The 23,521-nt window shown below is 38.0% G+C and overlaps 1 protein-coding gene across 1 annotated transcript in view; it reads right to left on the bottom strand.

The window, feature by feature from the left end:
• Positions 1-23,521, bottom strand: part of ROBO2 (roundabout guidance receptor 2) — a 1,778,513-nt gene that overhangs the window by 1,730,034 nt on the left and 24,958 nt on the right. The window contains exon 2 of the mRNA XM_050782129.1: positions 8,881-9,002. Coding sequence (XP_050638086.1) covers positions 8,881-8,989 — 109 coding nt within the window. The 5' untranslated portion in view covers positions 8,990-9,002. The remainder of the gene's footprint in view (positions 1-8,880; positions 9,003-23,521) is intronic.

A 23,521-nucleotide genomic window follows, 5' to 3' on the forward strand; every position in this document is an offset into this window, starting at 1 on the left:
TTTTCTTTGCAAGAAACTACCAAGCTCTCTTTTAAATTACAGAATCTTTGTATCTGCCCTTCTTTCTGTTCAGAGAACCCCAGATCTTCAAAGTACCTCCCTATCTACTATAAATAGTAGAAGACTGTTCAGTCTTCACTCAACTCTCAAATGAAATATTACCTCCTCAGAGAGAAAAACTCTCTGAAACACCTAGAGCCAGATCAGTGCCTTCCTACCTGCCAGCTTCACTCAGCCACATTATCACCTGTGATCTTCTTCATAGTAGTGCACCTTGCAGCCCTTCACACCATTGCTTTGTGTAGGTATTTGCATATCTTCTTCCTGTTTCCCTCCGCACTACAGTATAGCCAATTGTGTCTTTGCCTTCTTCACTGCTATATTCCCTAGTGCCTGGTAGGCTTTCTATAAATAGCCATTTATTGACTTATTGACTACATGTATATGCTAATCCTTTTTACTAATTTTTGTTATACTATATATTTCTCTTCTCTCTCTCTTTGCTTCCGTCTCTTCTCATGTCCCTTGATGCTCTCTACTCAATATCAACACGTACATCACTTTGTGTCTTCGGTATTTCTCTTTTCATTATATTATGATAGGTTAATTTTCCTAAGAAAACACTATTTTGACAAAAGCAAAGCATTAAAGTAAAGCAGCAAAGGATCAATTTTTTTCCCGGTAGAAGGAAACACGGTCTTTCCAAGAAGACAATTCCGCCAGGAAACAAAACAAACCAAACTATTTCCGGTAAGTCCTAGTTCCAACACTTGAAGCCAATATGTTTTCCCACTTTCAAGTATCCTTGACCGTAGAGATAAAAGGTATCCACTTAGAGATACTGACACATTACCACTGCCTAAATTTGGATTCCAGAAACACAACTTAGTATGATATCGATTAATGTGACAGTCATTTGAAAGTAGCTTTATCAACATCATCCAACAGAACAAGTGACCTTTCTAATTCGCATCTTCAGTTAAATACCTAAATCTGATGAAGAATAAGTTATGCGTTATGCTGAATTGCATTGGCTCACTATTCTAGAATGCTTTCAAATTAATTAAAAATGAGATATTCAGTAATGAGAAATATAAAAAGATAAAAACCTATTTCAATCTGTTTAAATTAGAATTTAACATTTCTTTAATACACTAGTTTGTAGTCAATTGCAAGAGTAATAAAGCAAAATTATTGAGTCTTTAATAGTGACCATTCAAAATTCATAATGAATTATTAAAAAGAAAACCAAGGTCCCTATCAACTTTCCACTTCACTTCAAACCTCAGCCAAGGTCATTACAACAGCAAGTAAGACTCTACACAATTCCCACTTCTTCTCCTCTATTCTGTTACTTCTGGAATCTTCTATTACTCCAAATTGTGTGCTTTGCTCCAGACACAGCAGCTCTCACTATCTTGTTCTTCCAATTGCCATCTTCTCTGTGTGGCCTTTCTTGACTATCCAATTAAAAATTACCCTATCAAAATTATCTGATCCCCATCCAGGGATACTTTTCAACATCTAACTTATGACACTTTGCATATTTATGCAGCTCATTGTCTGTTATCTGTCTCCCTATGTTAGAATGCGAGCTTCATGATGGCAGAGTTTTGGCCAATCTCCTTCACTCAATAATTCCTGACCCAAAGTAAACACCTCATAAGTATTTTTTGAATATAGAAATGTATAGTCCGAATTATCAAGGAGTTTATAAATAAATAAAGACACAAACCAGCATTATAGTGCAATTTGAGAAATATCAATAGTGTGGTATAGGAGGAGGTATGTAAACTATGGAAGCAACAGTTAAATGAGAAGCAATCCAGAAAGACACACAGTGTAGGTGATATCTGAGTTAAAGGACAGAAAGTAAGAGGATAACCAGATGGAGAAAAGAGAGGAAGGTGTTACAAACAAGCATCGGAAGTTACCATAAGAAAAACAAGTACAAAATAATCACGAGAAAAACAATTGCATCCCAACTATTATGACAAACATAATTAACTATGAAAACCCAAAAGAGTTCATGCTTTGATAATGCTAAAGTTGATAAGTAGATTAAGGTGTGATATGACAATCTGTAAATCTTAGTGCTTCCTAACTTTTGAGAAAACACTTTTAGGCAAGATACGATGATTTACGGAAGAAAAGTTGCGATGGATGAGGCATGTCCCTTGAAGACAAACACCGTGAACACTGTGTACAGCGTTTATAACGGAAAGGTGCCAGGTTTTTTTTTTTTTTAAGTCTTGGAATCTCAGTTGGCAACTTTGAAATTCATGTGTAATTCATGAGTTTTTTAAAAGAAGTGCAATAAGTGACACAAGTGATTCTAGAGCTTGTCTTTAGGCTGAGGTCGATATTGGCATTATAAGTTGAAGTGTTAGAAAGGAACAATAAGAATTAAGAATAAGCAGTAATTTCTGCCAACATCTGTGGCACCCAGTCACACACAAGGCAATTTGGAATCTCCTGGTTTCCAAGGTTCAGGCTCTCGTACCTTAGTTTGTACATAAAGGAATTAAGTTATTCTTAAAGCAGCTTCAGCACTTCACACTAGGAGATGGTTATGAGACAGATCACAGGATGAAGTGAAACAGGATGTGTGCCTGCTTGTAGAAGGAACCTCCTTCCTTCTGCCATTCTATTCCTACTGTTTTGGCAGGAAAGCCCTAGAAAAAATTTCATATACAGATTAATTTCAAGCAATTTACATTGTATTTTACTATTATTAGCTTGTAGAATATCTTAGCTTAGGCTGGGCATGGTGGCTCACACGTGAAATCCCAGCCCTTTGGGAGGCTGATCCCCTGAAGTCAAGAGTTTGAGACTAGCCTGGCCAACATGGTAAAACCTAGTCTCCACTAAGAATCCAAAAATTAGCCGGGTGTGGTGATGGATACCTGTAATCCTGACTACTTGAGAGGCTGAGGCAGGAGAATCATTGAGGTGGAGGCTGCAGTGAGCCAAGACTGTGCCACTGCACTCCAGCCTGGGCAACACAGCAAGACTCTGTCTCAAAAAAAAAAAAAAAAAGAATATCTTAGCTTATATATTTCTCACACCTGATCCTACCACTTTACTTCTTCTTTCCTGTTTATACTAATTATTTCTGTTCCTCTTGACATATAGGCAGAGATAAGACTAAACTGTGACACAGACAATGGTATCTAGTAAATTTACCTGTTCTTTACGGTCAATTCTACAACAAATTTCAAGTGCAACCAAAATCTCCAAATGAAATCTTAATTCTAAATTGAGGGTTTATACAGTCTTCAAATATGTTCAACCAGAACATCAAAGCTCAATACAAATAGTTATATCACTTGGGATGGTGTTTAAAATATTTTTTCCTAGATAAATTCAGCTTCAGAGGATGGGGAAACCTTCATTAGGAGATGTACCTTAAAGAACAAATTAAGTTAAACAAATGTGAAAGAAATAATACTTTATTATGATGAATAGTAAGATTTTTTTGTTACTATTGTGAATTAATGCCATCCAAATATTGAGTGATGTAATTCAATTTAGTAAAACAAAAAAGTCTAAATTATCCACTTCTTTCCTCATAAAAATGAAATATGCTATAACTTGCATTTTTCTATGGCAATGACCCTGATGATCAGAAAGACAGGTTAAAACATAAAAACATGTGAAATCATCTAATCTAAACTATAAAAAAGAAATCACTTTCTGCAGAAAAAATACTTTTTTAAGGAAGCACTCAAAACCAAATCTCTACTCGCAGACATACAATACACACGTCTCTTGCTATCTCCCATGCAGACTGCATTAAAAGGCTTGCTGACTACTTTTAAGAAAACAACACTCAGATGTCTGGAAATTATCTGAAATGCATGATTAATCGATACAGATAATTTTCTCAAGAAATCAAATTTTGAAGACAAGTAATTCAAAAGTGTTATTGTCTTTAAAGTAAATCCGCTGGTATTCTTAAACTGCTGTAATACTTCCTCTGTTTACATGAACCTCTCAAGCTGTGGGAATGCATGTAATCTCTAAGAATAGCTGGCTTCTTTTGTAGGAAAAAGCTGTTAGAAATGACTTAGGATTTCAAATGTTTGGGAGTGTATATTCATGTGGGTTTTATGTGTTGAATATTTGCATTTATAATTTTAAGACATTTAAATCAAAAACTAAAATGACCTATGTAACATAATTCTGCCATACGATAAATTAAATTCAGTTAAATTTTTCCATACAAATGATTATCTACCACAATATAAAAATATTTGCATATCATAAAGAATGTAAAAAACACTAACTTCTATTATACAGCAGAGTTCAATTTCACTCCCACTTAGCTTGATGATATTTTCAGGTCATGCCTCTTGGAATACTCAATATTCATTGCCAAATGTCTGAGCTCACCTCTCTTGATGCAATATTCAATTATCAAATGAAAATAGTTTACCAAGCAACCTCACAAAACACAAACTCTAGGTAGCATTAAGGTTTTTCAAAGTGATTATTCCTTACTGGTAGTGATCCTAAGATATTAAAACTCATAGATCACATGATCTGAGATTTTCTAATTGAAAAGCTGTAGCCGTAAACCTTTAATTCAAAGTCGCATACTACCTTCAGCTGTCAGAAGAATTACACAATCACTTAAATTTCTGGAATGAAAGAGAAAATGAAGGGAACAATAAAAGTCACTTTGAAATGCACTGGGAAATGATTGTAAGGGACCGAATGGAGGCAAAGACAGAGAGAGAAGGCTGTTTATCTAACCTTCCTTTCTTGAATGGGTTTTCTCTGATATCTCTAGAGAAAAACTGGATGTGTAACAATGAAATATAAAATACAAGATATTATCTTAGTATCATTACTTGTAATGACTCCAAGATGGCATATTGAGAACTCGCTAAATAGGACAACAAAGTGATCTGCTTTTCCAAAATTTTGCCCCTTAAGTATTTCACGGTGAAGATCAATAAAACTGAAAATTGGAATTGCCAGATATTATCAGATTTTATTTTTTGAATGCTTAAAGCATTCCCAATAAGACTTTGGGCCACTTGCTGACCCAAAATCTGGTCATAAAGATGGAAGTTAAATTAAATTGTCCTCAAGATTTAAGTTTGCTACATTTGTAAGTGTCGCTTGCTTCTTCAAAATTTCAAACTTTCTCATATCTAGCAGCAGATTGAAATTAGGAATTTAAGCATGTAAATTCATCGTGGAAACCACATTGATTAAAATTTTCTGTGTATTCATGATAATGTTTAAAATTTTTGCCACACTTAAACCCTAAGTTACAAAAACTCTAAAATTATGTGTGTTTAAAAACTTGGGCTAACTTGCTTTTGAAAACATACTGACATATTCATTCCATTCTTCTTATAAGTATTTTTGTGTCCTTCCAAAACAGCACACCATTGTATACATCCCCAAAATAGCACTTCTTTGTTAAAGCCATTAAGACAGAAATATTTTGGGGCCAGACGCAATGGCTCGTGCCTGTAATCTCAGTATTTTGGGAGGCCTAGGTTAGAGGATTGCTTGAGGATAGGAGTCCATGACCAGCCTGGGCAACATAGCAAGACCCAGTTTTTACAAATGAAATGAAAATAAAATATAAAGTAAACTAGCTGGTCATGGTAGTGCACACCTGTGGTCATAGCCACCCGGAGGCTGAGAGGAGAGGACCGTATGAACCTGGGAGTTTGGGGTCGCGATGAGCTATGACTGCACCACTGCACTTCAGCCAGAATTACGGATTGCTGAGTTAGAAATTAGTTCTAGGTTCTGAATATAATAACTGCTGCTGGCAATCCCAAGAATCCTGAAATGCACTGGGTTTTCTGGTGCCTCCGTATAGTCCCTCTCTCTCAGGAAACACTCCCATGGTTTTTCCCGCTGTGCTATTAATTACACCCACGCTCATTATATGTCAGTTCAGTTTCATCTAGTCTCCCAAAGTCAGTGCTGAACTTAGTTGTTTGAAAAGGTGTATATTGTAATAGTTACCAAAAAGACAAAATACAGCTAGATATTTATGTTATTTATTTCCACTGTAGGTATATTTCCTTTTAAAATTCATATATATCTTTCTTTAAGGATTGGCTTCATTTTCAGATATTAAGCACTTTCTCACGCACAAACCACCGAAGCAGCATAGACACAGACAGAGTCCACATCAGGGAATGTCACATTCAGGATAAGTACCTATTATTCTGTAACTCAGAAGTGGGAAAATGGATGTCCTCAAGCAGATGCTTTTCTTGACAGATACAAAACATTGACAAGGATCATTAACTTACTTCCAACCCACCATTCATCCCTTTTCTCTTATTTTGACCCTAAGGGCCCCAGAGGGATAATAGCCCTACATTCTTATTTAGAATTCGGACTTCAGACGGCATTTCTTATATCATTGTTTATAAGCAGTGGTTGCACACGGTTGAGATAATACTATGATATTAATCTACAGTCCTTGTTAAATCGATTTTTGTCTTCCATTTTTTTAACTTAGCTACAATTTCTCACGTGGTTTCTCTAAGAAGGAACATTAGGATTTCCCAGTGACTTAAACATTTAGAACACAGTCTATTCATAAATATGAAGAGCTTGTGTAGAAAATATAATTTACTTATACCATTATGCTTAAGAAATTATGTGAAATCATGTGAAAATAATCTTATAACATTTGCATGCATGTTTGCTGCAAGAGTCACACTTCATTGATACTTAATCATAATCTTGGACATTGTGAGTCCCAATAACCAATATTTAATGCAAGATTTTAAACTTCATAGAGAGAAAACCTTATTTATAAATTTTAATGTATTCTTTTCTTGACAATAATAAGGAGCTATGAGATTTGCATTTAAAAATACTTAGTAATAAAAACTTTAATTTTTTAAAACTTTTATTTTTAAAATCTGCTTAATTGCATAAAAGTTAAAAGGTAATATTTAATATTTAATGAGGCTTATTGATCTAAATGACGATATGCAGCTTGGGTTATACTTGCAATTATAAGATTTGCTCATTACACCTAAGCAATCTCCTTCACTCATTCTAGCTACCACAAGGGAAGCAAAGTTCCCTGAATCATAGTATCAAAGCATTCCATTATGTTTTCTATTAAGTTGTTTTGTTCTTTGAATCATAGTCTATTTTAATTTATCCTTTAGAAAGAAAACAAATTACTTAACTTGCATTTACCACTAGAAGCTTCACTACAGCTAGGCTTGGAATTGATTTCAGGCCATTTTTTTAAATAAATGATGGTCCCCAATGAAGGATAGAATATTTGATCAATCAATATTGAGGAAATAAAAGTGTTCGGGTAAATAAGAGAGAAGAAACCTATTTTTCTCAAATATTTTAAATATCTAATAACCTATTCCTCATCTAAAACAAGCCAATTACTGGAAATGATGGTCAGAGGAAGGTTTCAGCAGCCCTGTGTAATACTACGTGTCATGTAGGATCACTATTACAGAGAACAGTTGTCATGCTGCATTTTAGTAACTCTACATATTGCCAGAGAAATAAACAACTCTTCTAACCACAGAAATCCAGCGTAGCTACTGTCTACATATTCTTGGTTTAGACGTTTGGTGAAGAAACTACTATGTGTATTAAATATATTTTACATTAGTTTTATCACAAAAAAGAAAAATGAGAATTCTATTGGATGCTAATATAAATTCTGAATGGCATGAAAGAAAAATTAAAATCAAAGCTGATCTTAATTAACAAAATGTATTTTCTGCTTACATGTATATACAACTATTCATATACAAAGGCACACACGTATTTGTGGTTTTGAAAAGTAACTATTTAATTTCAAAAATTTATTGAACAATATTACATATGGCAAGAAAACTGCTCTTTTTGAAGGATCTTTTAAAAAGTGTTAAACTTTCTTAGATACTTTGAACGAGCAAAGCTCAACTTCATCACAATTATATGATACCACTGCACACACTCAATTTTATCTGGAGTAATATACCTATCCCTTGAAATAAACTCTGAACTTCCTGCTCAGAGATTTCATTTCAAGCCTTGAAAATGCAGAAAAAAATGCCAAATATACTTGCCCCAAAAGGAAAAGAAAATTTCAAGGGTGTCAGGGACATTTTATCACATAAAATATGGAATTGAAATTTGTATCTGAGCAGGCAACACACCTCCAAAAACAATACAATAGTTACCACAAAATACATGAACAAATACTAGATTTGGCACAAACCACTCCATGCAGCTATTGATCAAATCACTATTGAAAGCCTTATTTCAAAATCTATAGCCCTTTTCCGCTCTCCAAGAGACATTTCAGGATGCCACAACCTTGCAGTTCCACTCTATCATTAACTTCCCCTAAATACACTTGGCAGAAGAATGAGAAACATCACATTTTTCATTTAATTTCTAAAGAACGTCACATCCTTTAAGAAAAGGTTCTTGAAATTTTACAATGTAAAACATAAAAACCCTAAAGAAAAGGAACAAACATCGAAAACTTGTCTTCCAAATCACAAAATCTTTATATGCTACGTGTTCTTGTAAAATACCACACACACAAACTCATACTCATACCCACCCACCCAAAACACACACACACATATATATAGCCTCATAATATATCACACACATATATATAGCATCAATTACAACCGAGAAAAGCCAGTTTCAGAACGGTGGCTTCAAATTGGATGCATTTACTCACACCTAATTCTAGTTCAGTTTAACTGGTGCAGAGGCATTACAATACCTTGTAACAAACACCTGCGGGAAGATTACAGCAAATTGCTTAAACGTCAAACCAAAGATTCACATAATTTCATCATACAGTGAAATTCGCATCCAGCTCTCAAAGAATTAGAACATCCTTGCACTTACCTTGGCCTTGTCCATTCCCCTGATGACCCCAAAAGACCACAGTCGCCATCAACAGCCCCGGAGCCCATGTCCACATCCTTCTCGTGACACTTTCATGTCTTCTGGCCATTGCATCTTCAACTCTGCGTATTGAGCGGGTGGATGTGAAAGTACAATAAATTACATTCTTAGAGAAATACATTACAGCTCAAATCCCGTATCTAATATGCATTGTGCATTTCCGAATTATCTTGCTAACAAGGAGGTACATTTGCTTCCCTTTGGATTGTCATATTGATGATTAATATGAAAGCTCATTCATCTTTAACCTTTATTCTAAGCATTCATCTGAATTACATTTTTAATATCATTTTCCAAAACAGGCCATGTAACCTATGAAAGTTAAAAAGTGCTCCCAATATATACATTGGAGTTCAGCCAAGCAAAAAAATTGTGTATGGACACTACTTAAGTATAACTTAATACTTAGGCAAATTAATGAATGTAATATACCATGTAGTCTCTACATATATACAAAAGGACTTTTCAACACATTTATGTAAGTTTAGCATAAATACCCTTGAAAATAATCTCAAGTGTTAAGTGGTATTCTAATAATGTCGGTAATTTTAACTGAATAAAGAGATTCATCATGTGCAAAAACTAATCTTGTTTACTTAAAATTGAGAGTAAAATTAATTATAGAAGTTACAAAACACTTGTAATTTTGATTTCAGATACATAACCCACAGGAACTTTCATATATTCAAATATTATACATATATATGACAATGTATATTTGAATGTTCATTTTGAAACTGCTTTTCATATTGATACATGAAAATACTTAAATGTCCACCAAAGCATTTATTTATTCATACATCTGAATGATACACAATAGCTCAAAAGAATAAACTTGAGTTGCATGTACTAATATGGATAAGTGTCAAAAATAAATAGTGAAGCAAAACTAGCAAATTAAATAACGATAAGTCTAAAACTATACCTTCCATATGTAAACATGTACAATAGTTAAAACTATACATTTTATGTTGCATAAATAGATAACACAGTATAATAATGCATAAGAATGATAAACACCTTCAAGACCAAAGTTAGGAAATTACAAGACTATAATTTAAATGGTTAGCAGGTGGAATTTTAAATCAGAGGTTACTCCTAAATCCCAATTTTTCCACAGTTGACAACATATGGAGTTAAGAAAAGTAAACTTAATGATTTCCAGAATTAACCCTTTATTCAAAATGCGACATAATTACAATTCTAATAAATTTGCAAGGGAATCCAGCCAGCCACAAGTTTTCTTTCTCCCTTTCTCCTACATCAGAAAAGGGGAGGATTTAATTACCGACTTTGCATTACTTAATTTCAGACTCATAGTATCAGAGCTAAAGAGAAATTTAAGAAACACCTAACTCAACCTCCCCATTTTAAATGACCAAATGAGTTAAGAAGGTTACAATGACATTTCTGAGTTAATATGTAAAAACAGAATTTTGATGACAATGACAGGTTAAGTACTAATAAACACTCCATGAAAAGTTACTGTAATCCAAGTTATTTTACTATGCTAAATGCCTTACATTCTTTACCCAATATAGTTTTCACAGAAATCCTATGAACAGAGCACTTTCAAAATTTACCACTTCACAGCTAAGAAAAACAAGGCTTAGAGAAATGCTACAGGATCCCCTAGTTGTGAGGTTAGTAGGTACTGTTGTGGAGACTGAGGCAAAACAGGACGATTTCAAAGCCTATGCTCTGAACAAGTAAACACTAAGCAGGAATTTAGTTCTAGATCTCCCAATTGTAGTCCAATAATCAGCCAAAAAATGATGCTGAGAAGAGGGAAAAAAAAAGATGTCTTGTGTACGGAGCCTCATGTATTTGATCCCAAATAAACATCTTCAAATTGAAATCATTAGAGCATAAGGCAATAGAATTACTAGCTTGTTTCTAAAATCATCAACCTTTCACAAGTTGAACACAGAAGTGTATTTTATCATACCTATATATATGTATAACATGTGTTTACATAAGTATTCCTGTGGTTTATGTATCTGGATTTGGAATTTTGAGTGTTTTGTGATTATTTATTTATTTATGTATGTTTAAAGTCTCCCTCTGTCGCTCTGGCTGGAGTGCAGTGGCGTGATCACAGCTCACTGCAGACTCCAACTCTTAGGCCCAAGCGATACTTTTGCCTCGGCCTCTCAAGTAGCTTGGACTACAGGCACACACCACCACACCGGGCTAATTTTTTATAGAGATGGGATCCCACTGTGTTGCCTGGCTGGTCTCAAACTCCTAAGGTCAAGGGATCCTCCCACCTAGACTTCCGAAAACAACGAGATTATAGGTGTGAGCCACCTTGTGTTTCTGATTTCTTCAATTAATTTTACTCATAAATTTAATTACACATTAATTTTGTGTACATAATGAATCTCTTTTGAGGTTTAAATGACTGATATAATTAGAGTACCACTTAACTCAAAACTTGGAATGTTTTGTGAATGAATTGGGGTATCCAGGGCAAATCTCAACCGCCACACCAATACACATTTGAATTATTAATAATTTTACATCGAAGAAAAAATGACGAATGTTACAAAAGAACAACAGTGGTGCCAGATTAACTGATTAGTGGACAGTGTGTAAGATGGGAAGTTGTTGCCAAAAACCAACGTTAGTGATACATGTGGATGTGCACGTAGTGTGTGTGTACACACATTCTTTTTATTTTGCTTTGTTTTGAGACAGAGTCTTTCTCTGTCACCCAGTCTAGAGTGCAGTGGTGCAATCTCTGCTCACTGCAACTTCCGCTTCCTGGGTTCAAGCAATTCTCCTGCCTCAGCCTCCCAAGTAACTGAGATTACAGGCACGCACCACTATGCCTGGCTAATTTTTGTATTTTTAGTAGACAGTGTTTCACCATGGTGGCCATGCTGGTCTTGAACTCCTGACCTCAGGTGATCTGCCCGCCTCAGCCTCCCAAAGTGCTAACATTGTAGGCATGAGCCACCGTGCTCGGCCTATACACATTCTTTTAACTACTACTTGCAGAGCTTTGTTCCCTTATAATTATAGTGGAAATATTTTTACTTAGTATCAAAATATCCAGATCCACCCATCAAATTATAAATAATCCTTCAGTAAATTACTTTTGCAAATTTATTTTTATGTAATATTTCCTTAACTTCTTCTCATCTACATTCAGTAGTCATTGTAAAGGCATAATTTTTACTATTTTATCTAGAACTGAGGCAGTATTTGAAAAAAATCTCAAAACACTCTTCAGGAAGTATTGGCATATAAAACACCAGTTCCAACATATATTTTAGCAGCATTTTAAAGGACAGATGGCTTTCAAAATATTATTATAATTTAAAAAAATGTAACCTTCCTCTCTGAGTTGACGTTTATGGAAAACTAATATTTCATAAATGCCAAGTTACTATGATGTATTATCTAAATGCTGTCCCTGCCATTCTATAAATATAAAAACCATAACCTCCTAACTAACTTTGGTATTAGTCAACAATTGTGCTGATGAAAAGTAAAATCAATTCATTTAAAACAATTTTTCCATGAAAGAAAAAACAAGTAACTTATAAGAAGCACGGTAGATGAACCAATAAATAAAGTAACATTAACCACAAAGACATGCCATGGACTTCTCTAATCTTGTTTTGGAACACCCTTTTCATGCATATGAGAATAAAAATTAAATACTAAATACCTACTTTATGTATGTACTTTCACTTGTATCTATTGCTCTTTAAAGATTAAAATAACTCCTAAAGCCTGCATAGTTGAGCCCATTGTGCTCTTCTGCCCATAAAATAGATTGGCTATGCAGCGAACAGTGAGGTAAAACTTAGGCTTTCAGATTGGCTATGACTATGGAAACAGACTTCCATTCAATAGTGTTCATCTTGCTCTTTCAAATGTTTAAGGTCACAAGGCAAAAGAGAACAGACTTTAAGAATATTCACGTAAAGCTGGAGGCATCACGCTACCTGACTTCAAACCATACTACAAGGCTACAGTAACCAAAACAGCATGGTACTGGTACCAAAACAGAGATATAGACCAATGGAACAGAACAGAGTCCTCAGAGATAATACCACACATCTACAGCCATCTGATCTTTGACAAACCTGAGAGAAACAAGAAATGGGGAAAGGATTCCCTATTTAATAAATGGTGCTGGGAAAATTGGCTAGCCATAAGTAGAAAGCTGAAACTGGATCCTTTCCTTACTCCTTATACGAAAATTGATTCAAGATGGATTAGAGACTTAAATGTTAGACCTAATACCATAAAAATCCTAGAGGAAAACCTAGGTAGTACCATTCAGGACATAGGCATGGGCAAAGACTTCATGTCTAAAACACCAAAAGCAACAGCAGCAAAAGCCAAAATTGACAAATGGGATCTAATTAAACTAAAGAGCTTCTGCACAGCAAAAGAAACTACCATCAGAGTGAACAGGCAACCTACAGAATGGGAGAAAATTTTTGCAATCTACTCATCTGACAAAGGGCTAATATCCAGAACCTACAAAGAACTCAAACAAATTTACAAGAAAAAAACAAACAACCCCATCAAAAAGTGGGCAAAGGATATGAACAGACATTTCTCAAAAGAAGACATTCATACAGCCAACAGACACATGAAAAAATGCTCATCATCACTGGCCATCAGAGAAATGCAAATCAAAACCACAATGAGATACCATCTCACACCAGTTAGAATGGCGATCATTAAAAAGTCAGGAAACAACAGGTGTTGGAGAGGATGTGGAGAAATAGGAACACTTTTACACTGTTGGTGGGATTGTAAACTAGTTCAACCATTATGGAAAACAGTATGGCGATTCCTCAAGGATCTAGAACTAGATGTACCATATGACCCAGCCATCCCATTACTGGGGATATACCCAAAGGATTATAAATTATGCTGCTATAAAGACACATGCACACGTATGTTTATTGCAGCACTATTCACAATAGCAAAGACTTGGAATCAACCCAAATGTCCATCAGTGACAGATTGGATTAAGAAAATGTGGCACATATACACCATGGAATACTATGCAGCCATAAAAAAGGATGAGTTTGTGTCCTTTGTAGGGACATGGATGCAGCTGGAAACCATCATTCTTAGCAAACTATCACAAGAACAGAAAACCAAACACCGCATGTTCTCACTCATAGGTGGGAACTGAACAATGAGATCACTTGGACTCAGGAAGGGGAACATCACACACCAGGGCCTATCATGGGGAGGGGGGAGGGGGGAGGGATTGCATTGGGAGTTATACCTGATGTAAATGACGAGTTGATGGGTGCAGCACAGCAACATGGCACAAGTATACATATGTAACAAACCTGCACGTTATGCACATGTACCCTACAACTTAAAGTATAATAATAATAAATAAATTAAAAAAAAAAAAAAAAAAAAAGAATGTTCACGTATTACTTCTTGTCTTACCCAACAGCTACATTAGTTTGATTAGGCAAGCGTTTTGGAGTAAACAGTGCTGTGAAATGTGTTGTGGAGTCCAGAGGCTCCACAGCCTATCTCCAGATAGTTGTTCTGTCCGACAGAGCCTAGAGAAATACCACCACAGTTTGAGAGATGCATTACATCTACAGGTACCAACTAGGAAGCACAGTCCTGAATTCAGTGGCTTTAGAACACATTATAAGAGCAAATCGAAGCTTCCAGGTATTAGAACCACTTCAATTACAAAGCATCTCTGGGTTCGATCTGTGGCCAGCATCAGAAATCTGTCTGCCCTCCCGGAATGGTTCCACTCCTCATGTGGATCTTCTAGTTTTATTCTTCCCCAGCCAGCCAACTTGACCAACAAGCCTAGGTATATTATGTATGTATAAAGTTGGTTCTTAAATAAAGTCCATTTCTATATCTAGGTAAGTAATGCCTTCAGACTTGCTATTTCATCGTTATCTAGAAAGAGTGACTCTAGTTAGCTTCTAGTGTCAGTTTTTCTAGCAGCTTCTTTAAAAAAAAATTCCTCTCTGGAACAAAGCTTCTTGCAAGTGTTGCTGTTGGCAATAGTCCTCTTTACTGAAACGCTTGTCCAGCGAAACTTGGGCTGTGCCAGTGAGCCTGCAGGTTGATGGTCCTTTTGTTCAACTTCTCCATTCTAAAGCAACCTCTCTGATCACCCTTTTAAAACTAAAGACCAAAGAATCAAATGAGATCAGGAAGTGACCACAGCTCACAGGTCATCAATTCCTGTTCTTAGCATATTACAGCACACAATCTAAGCCAGAAAAACACAGCAGAGCCCATTACAGCTCTCGAGTTCCAGTTATTAACATTGATTTTTTTCAATGGAAAATTTTCATTAGAAGCCATCACATGACTTACATTCAGTAATAACTTAGAGTAAGATATATACTGGAGCCTTTGTCCTTAGACTAGGTGCCACTGAGTCACTATTAAAAGGAGTCTTTTTGACCTTAGTAAATTCTCACAGGTAGGGCTTATCTCAGTCTGAACTGTACCTGGGCTTTAATAGTGATGTCCAAAGTCCTGTGTAATTCAAATTAATATTGTAATGTATATAAATTGTATATATAGATATAATACATGTATGTATTTACAATTTATTTTATTTTTTTAATAAGATAAAACTTAGAGGCTAAAATATGACTCTAGGCCATCATGCTTTAGAATGAAGAGCACAGACATGGGTTGGAAATATAAATTTTGACCCCATTTAATTTCTGTGACAAATTAATGTCTTCAAGGTTCAAATGAAAACAGCTCTAAGATTCCTGAAAACCCTAAAGTAGTAAAATTCCACAATGCTGTTAGTTCAGAGAAATCATTTGCCAATTTGCCCCACAAGAACCAGACATCTTTAAATGGTAACATAACATGCACATCTTTCCCAAAGTGTAGTGCATAAACGTTCTGCTTCTGAAAACACAGGATGCCTCTAAAACGTACTGTCACGGGTATTAGTAAGGAAATGTTGTATCAAAACTTCTGCAGATGTGGCCCTGAAATACACATTGCAGTAAATCCTCCAGGCCTCTCAAGTTAGGAATAACTGGTTTATAAAATTGTACTTACTTAAAAATTATAGATAAACAGATTTCAGAGTAACCCAGTTTTTCTGATCTGAATGAAACAAGGCTCTATATTCAGACTGACTTTTCAGTGAAAAACAACTTAATGACAAATCATCTATGTCTAAGTGTTACAGGAAGTCAGGGACCCTGAACAGGGGACCGGCTGAAGCCGTGACAGAAGAACATAAATTGTGAAGATTTCATGGACATTTATTAGTCCCCAAATTAATTCTTTTATAATTTCTTATGCCTGTCTTTACTGCAATCTCTGAACATAAATTCTGAAGATTTCATGGACACTTATCACTTCCCCAGTCAATACCCTTGTGACTTCCTATGCCTGTCTTTAATCTCTTAATCCCGTCATCTTCTTTGTAAACTGAGGAGAATATATGTCGCCTCAGGACCCTGTGATGATTGCATTAACTGCACAAATTGTTTGTAGAGCATGGTCACTCTATTCAGGGCGGTGGAAAAATACTGTCCTTGGTTTCCTGAAAAAGGAACTGTATATGTAAATGTATGGGATCTTGTTGCAACATTCCAGGAACTGGTCTCAACAGGGAATTATGTTCCTGTCACTGTTTGGGATGCTTGGGCCTTGGTGCGTGCCGTCCTAATACCTCCTCAACTTTTCTCTCCCGCAAGGCCTTCGTTATCTGATCAGCCTCTCCATTCAGCTGCTCCTCCCCCACCTAATGATACTGAAAATTCAATGTCTAACTCTGGTAAATTTGACTTAACGTTACCCCCTACTTATCTTACTTTTTTTCACGAAGAGAAGAGCCAGTACTTGAAACTCCTGCTGCTGCGACTCACACAGTCCAGGACCATAGATATGTTAATTTTTCCCTCTTCAAAGCTTTGCAGCATTTGCCTCTGGGTGTCACCTAATGGCTCCGGGACCAAACTAAAATTTACCTGTAACGCTGCAGGCCCTCCTCCTTCCACTTCAGCCCCTCATCCTCCTGTCATTTCGGTTCCTCAACTGGTCACACTGCCATCCACTCAGCCTGCTTCTCTGTATCCTTCTCCACACACGAACGCCAGTAATCACCAGTATACTTGTGCTTCTTCTACTCCTTCAATTCTCCTTTCTCACACCCTCAACCACTCTGCGTCGGTATGCGCCACTCAATCTTACTTTTTAAAAAGAATTTAAGGATGCTTGTACTTAGTATGGCCCTACTTCTCCTTACGTTAAAATGTTATTACAAACTTTTTGTACTGAGGTCACTTTGCTTCATTTAGACTGAGGCCTTTTTGCAAAAGCTGCTCTGACCCCATCTCAGCATTTACAATTTCGTACCTGATGGTCAGAAGAGGCTCGTTTGCAAGCTCAGCTAAATCGGACTAACGGCATTCTAGTTACTCAGGCTTAGCTCACAGGTTCCCACAGTTTCTCTGATACTTACGTGCCCCAGGCCAAGCTCCTGTTTCTTTTACTACTGTTAAACAAGCTCAATTGCTTTTACTACCTAAAATCATTTTAAACAAAGGAGATAAGACACGTGGCCCTGGGATGGGCCCTGGAGGTGAAAAGGTCGCTTCTTGGATTAATGTGATTTCTAAACAAATGGGCCACCTGCACCGTATACATTCAAGGAAAAAAGTTTTGAGGGCCTAGTAGATCCTTAGGCTGAAATTTATATTCCACATAACTCTTATGGTGCTCCCAGTCAGCGTATGATGGAAAACATGGGGTTTGTTTCCGGGCCTGGTCTCGGTCCAAAGCATGAAGTGATTACTAAACCCCTTCCAGTTACTATAAAAGAAAACAGGGCAGGTTTGGGTTATCCTTTTCAGTGCGGCCGCTGCCATGCCTCCTGATCCTCTCCCTTTACAGTGGAAATCTGACACACCTGTCTGGGTTCAGCAGTGGCCGCTTTCTAAAGAAAAACTGGAGGCTTTAACTCAATTGGTTTCTGAACAGTTACAACTTAAAAATGTGGAACCCTCTCTTTCCCCCTGGAATTCTCCCGTATTTCTAGTAAAAAAGAAATCAGGCAAGTGGCGGATGGTAACCGATTTAAGGGCCATTAACGGTGTAATTAAACCTATAGGAGCCGTCCAACCTGGCATGCCTGCCCCTGCTTTAATACCTAAAAATTGGCCTCTCATAGTTTTTTATCTTAAAGATTCTTTTTTCATATTGCTTTACATAAATCAGATTATGAAAAATTTGCTTTTACTGCACCATCTATCAATAATCAGAAGCCTGCAGCTTGTTGTAATTCCTTTAAATCAGCTCGAAGTTCAAGCTGCCTTTCAACATTCAGTACTGTGGCAAATTCACTTGGTTGATTTTATTGGTGTTACTGACAATCATTATCCAAAAAACAAATTGTTTGATTTTATAAAAATGTCGTCTTGGGTGGTCCCTCGATTAACCAAAGATCAGCCCATTCCTGAGGCTGTTACACTTTTCACCGATGGCTCCAGCAATGGAAATGCTGGCTATGCAGGTCCTACAGACAAGCTTATTTCTACCTCTTCTACTTCTGCTCCAAAGACAGAGCTAATTGCTGTGATTACTGTCTTACAGGATTTCCCCAAACCTTTAAATATTATCTCTGATTCTACTTAATGTGGGAAAGAGGATATGCTTGTGTTTCACCAGGAGATCATCCAAAGAAAACCACAGAGGAAGACGTCTGTGCCAGAGACTGCCTCAGACGTGGTGAGATCTGTGCCAGAGACTGCCTCAGACGTGGTGAGATCTGTGCCAGAGACTGCCTCAGACGTGGTGAGATCTGTGTCAGAGACTGCCTCAGACGTGGTCAGATCTGTGCCAGAGACTGCCTCAGACGTGGTGAGATCTGTGCCAGAGACTGCCTCAGACGTGGTGAGATCTGTGCCAGAGACTGCCCTCAGACGTGGTCAGATCTGTGCCAGAGACTGCCCTCAGACGTGGTGGATCTGTGCCATGCCTCAGACGTGTCTGCCAGAGACTGCCTCAGACGTGGTGTGTCAGAGACTCTCAGACGTGGTCAGATCTGTGCCAGAGACTGCCTCAGACGTGGTCAGATCTGTGTCCAGAGACTGCCCTCAGACGTGGTCAGATCTGTGCCAGAGACTGCCCTCAGACGTGGTGAGATCTGTGTCAGAGACTGCCTCAGACGTGGTGAGATCTGTGTCAGAGACTGCCTCAGACGTGGTGAGATCTGTGTCAGAGACTGCCTCAGACGTGGTGAGATCTGTGCCAGAGACTGCCCTCAGACGTGGTGAGATCTGTGTCAGAGACTGCCTCAGACGTGGTGAGATCTGTGTCAGAGACTGCCTCAGACGTGGTGAGATCTGTGTCAGAGACTGCCTCAGACGTGGTGAGATCTGTGCCAGAGACTGCCCTCAGACGTGGTGAGATCTGTGCCAGAGACTGCCCTCAGACGTGGTGAGATCTGTGCCAGAGACTGCCTCAGACGTGGTGAGATCTGTGCCAGAGACTGCCTCAGACGTGGTGAGATCTGTGTCAGAGACTGCCCTCAGACGTGGTGAGATCTGTGCCAACTCCCTAGAAGCTGGCACATGGGTCTGATTCAATCCTCTCTGATGCCAACGGAGACCCATCTAACTAATTCCACTTCTAATTACCTTTCTTTTTCTCCTTACAAACCTAAAAATCTCGCCATTTCTATTAGCCTGAAAATAACATCCCTGTTTTTCTCTTCCTCCTTCAGCACTCAATCTCGCTTACAATGGGTTTTATTTAATGATTCTCCTCGTTATACTTTCTGTCTCACCAGTTTCCTCTCACACTGATTTACCTGCTACACATAATTATTCTTATTGGGCTTATGTGCCTTTCCCTCCACTTACTCGACCTCTCACCTGGATGGACGCTCCCGCGGAAATCTACACTAACGATATAGTGTGTGGATTCTGGAGCTACAGATGACCATTGCCCTGCTCGACCAGGAGAAGAACGCACTGCATTTAATGTTATCACGGGTTATAAACGCCCGCCTCTGTGCCTCGGACATGCACCTGGTTGTATCCATCTAGAAACTCAAGTCTGGGTCGCTTATCTTCCAGAGAGATCAGCTACAGAGGAACTGGTACATTTGGCCTCTCCCTTTCTCCTTTAAAACGAATGAAAGGGGGAGTAATGGGAGATGCCCCATACTTTCAATACAAACCTGCAGCAAAACCATGCCCTAAAAATTTTGAGGGCCCATCTAAAACTTTACTTTGGGAAGATTGTGTTAACTCACATGCAGTAATATTTAAAAATGACTCATATGGTTTAGTAACAGACTGGGCACCAAAGGACTATTTAAAAAACAATTGCTCCTCTGGCGGAAGGCAATGCCTGTAGGCTACTTATTTTATTTCTTATCGGGAAAAGGAGAATCATCATTCTACTGTGCATAGGAGGTTCAGCTCATTCTTTCCCTTAAAATGGGAAGATAAAAGCATTACCCCGTCGAGGCCTTGTATGATATTCCCCATTCTGAGCCCAGAACACCCAGAACTTTGGAAATCGGCTATTGCCATGTCTGGACTGTGAGTATGGGAAGGGGAAACTATTCTGTCTGTTGTCCCCGCTACCACCCCCGTCTCTCAGTATCAGTGTAGATCCAGACATTCTGCTTTACTTACCTCCAACCTGACTGTTTCCATACAGAGCTGTGTTAAGCCTCCTTACATGCTGTCAGTGGAAAATATAAAAATTTGGATGAACAATCAAACCATCCAATGCATTAATTGTCATTTGTACACTTGTATTAACTCCCATTTTGACTCCAGGAAAAGTGTAATGTTGGTTCGAGCTCGAGAAGGAATCTGGATTCCAGTAACTTTGCCCAGACCCTGGGAATCGTCCCCCTCAATACATTTAATTAATGAAGTGCTACAGCAAATTCTAAAAAGATCTAAGAGATTTGTTTTCACTTTAATCACTGTGATCATGGGCCTAATTACAGTCACTGCACTGGCCACCACTGCCAGAATGGTGTTACATCAATCTATTTAAATGGTTCATTTTGTTAATGATTGGCAAGCCAATTCCACCCAAATGTGGAATTCTCAACAAGCCATTGATCAAAAATTGGCTAATCAAATTAATGACTTAAGACAGTCTGTTACTTGGCTTGGAGATCGGGTAGTGAGTCCCCAACATCGCATGCAAATGCAGTGCGACTGGAATACCTCTGATTTCTGTATCACCCCGTATTCCTATAACGAGACTGATCATTCATAGTAAACGGTCAAAGGACACCTTCTGGGTAGGGAAGATAATTTATCACTGGACATAACTAAATTAAAGAAACAAATTTTTGAAGCCTCTCAAGCTCATTTATCCATTGTGCCTGGAGCTGAGGCGTTAGATCAGGTGGCAGAAAATCTTTACGGATTGAACCCCATGACTTGGATCAAGTCTACTGGGGGCTCCACTGTAGTAAATTTTGGAATTGTGTTTCCCTGTTTAATCGGCTTGTTTTTAGTGTGCTGGACCAAAGAATCCTGTGTCAAAATCGAGAGAATGAACAAGCCTTCATCGCCATGGCATATTCATATAAAAAGGGAGAGATGTTGTGGGAAGTCAGGGACCCCGAATGGAGGGACCGACTGAAGCCGCGGCAGAAGAACACAAATTGTGAGTCTTTCATGGACATTTATTAGTCCCCAAATTAATACTTTTATAATTTCTTACGCCTGTCTTCACTGCAATCTCTGAACATAAATTGTGAAGATTTCATTGACACTTATCACTTCCCCAATCAATACCCTTGTGATTTCCTATGCCTGTCTTTAATCTCTTAATCCTGTCATCTTCTTTGTAAACTGAGGAGGATATATGTGGCCTCAGGACCCTGTGATGATTGCGTTAACTGCACAAATTGTTTGTAGAGCATGTGTGTTTGAACAATATGAAACGTGGGCACCTTGAAAAAAGAACAGGGCAACAGCAATCTTCAGGGAACAAGGGAGATAAGACTTGGAGCCTGACTGCACCAGTGAGCCAGGCGGAACAGAGCCATATTTCTCTTCTTTCAAATGCAAATAGGAGAAATATCTCTGAATTCTTTTTCTCAGCAAGGAACATCCCCGAGAAAGAGAATGCGCCCTGAGGGTAGGTCTATGAATGGCCCCCTTAAGGCGGCCGCCTTTTATGGTCTAAGTGAAGGGATGAAATAAGCCCTGGTCTCCTGTAGCACTCCCAGGCTTATTAGGAGGAAATTCCTGCCTAATAAATTTTGGTCAGACAGGTTATCGGCTCTCAAACCTTGTCTCCTGATAAGATGTTATCAATGATGATACATGCCCGAAACTTCATTAGCAATTTTAATTTCGCCCCATCCTGTGGTCCTATGATCTCTCCCTGCCTCCACTTGCTTCATGATATTTTATTACCTTGTGAAGTATATGATCTCTGTGACCCACACCTTATTCCTGCACTCCCTCCCCTTTTGAAAATCGCTAATAAAAACCTGCTGGTTTTACGGCTAGGGGAGCATCACGGAACCTGCCAACGTGTGATGACTCCCCCAGACACCCAGCTTTAAATTTCTCTCTCGTACTCTTTCCCTTTATTTCTCAAAACAGCAGAGACGCATAGGAAATAGGAAAGAACCCACGTTAACCATTGGGAGCAGGTTCCCAATATCTAAGTTTAAATGAATATAACGAAGAGACCTGAAAACTCAGGTTTGGTAGTACTCTTCCAATCATTTGAGAGCCCATAGGAGCCACAGAACCCTCAAGCAGGGTGATTTTTCCTCCTAAACACCATGAAATTATTTAAGTGAGTAAAACCATTCCTACTTCCACTGACACTCTGTCAAGTGAACTTAAAGTTAAGCCATCTCCAGCAGACTAGATCCCATATCTCATTCATTAACATAGGTGGAGAAAGCTTTGTTTCTTGGAAATTACATGAAGTGAATAGACTGTGACTTCACTGGACTTAGTGGTCTATATTTAACCACTTCCCTTAACAAATACGTATCAGATGCTGTATTCGTTTCTAAGCTGCAGTGGTGAATAAGAAAGCCACAGTCCTGTACTCCTAGGGTTTTAATTCTGAAGACGAAGACAGGTACAGAAACCCAATTAAACAAAGAGAGGAGATTATTACAAAATGTGTTCACATGCCAAGTCAAGCAAGGGACTGAAGACACAACAAGGGTGTTGGAGGGAACATTAAACAGATATAATCTTAATTTGGATTATATAAGATTTATATATACAATTTTCATATATAGAAATTTTAATTTGGGCCGGGCGTGTCGGCTCATGCCTATAATCCCAGCACTCTGGGAGGCCAAGGCAGATGAATTGTTTGAGGCCAGGAGTTTGAGACCAGGCTGATCAACATGGCAAAACCCCATCTCTACTAAAAATTAAGAAGTTAGCCAGGTGTAGTAGCGCGTGCTTGTAGTCCCAGCTGCTCAGGAGGCTGAGGAAGGAGAACTGCTTGAACCCAGGAGGCAGAGGTTGCAGTGAGCCAAGATTGAGCCACTGCACTCCAGCCTGGGTGACAGAGCAAGACCCTGTCTCAAAAGAAAAAGAAAAAAATAAACATT

The sequence above is a fragment of the Macaca thibetana genome, chromosome 2, assembly GCF_024542745.1.
Source record: "Macaca thibetana thibetana isolate TM-01 chromosome 2, ASM2454274v1, whole genome shotgun sequence".
Lineage (NCBI taxonomy): Eukaryota > Metazoa > Chordata > Mammalia > Primates > Cercopithecidae > Macaca > Macaca thibetana.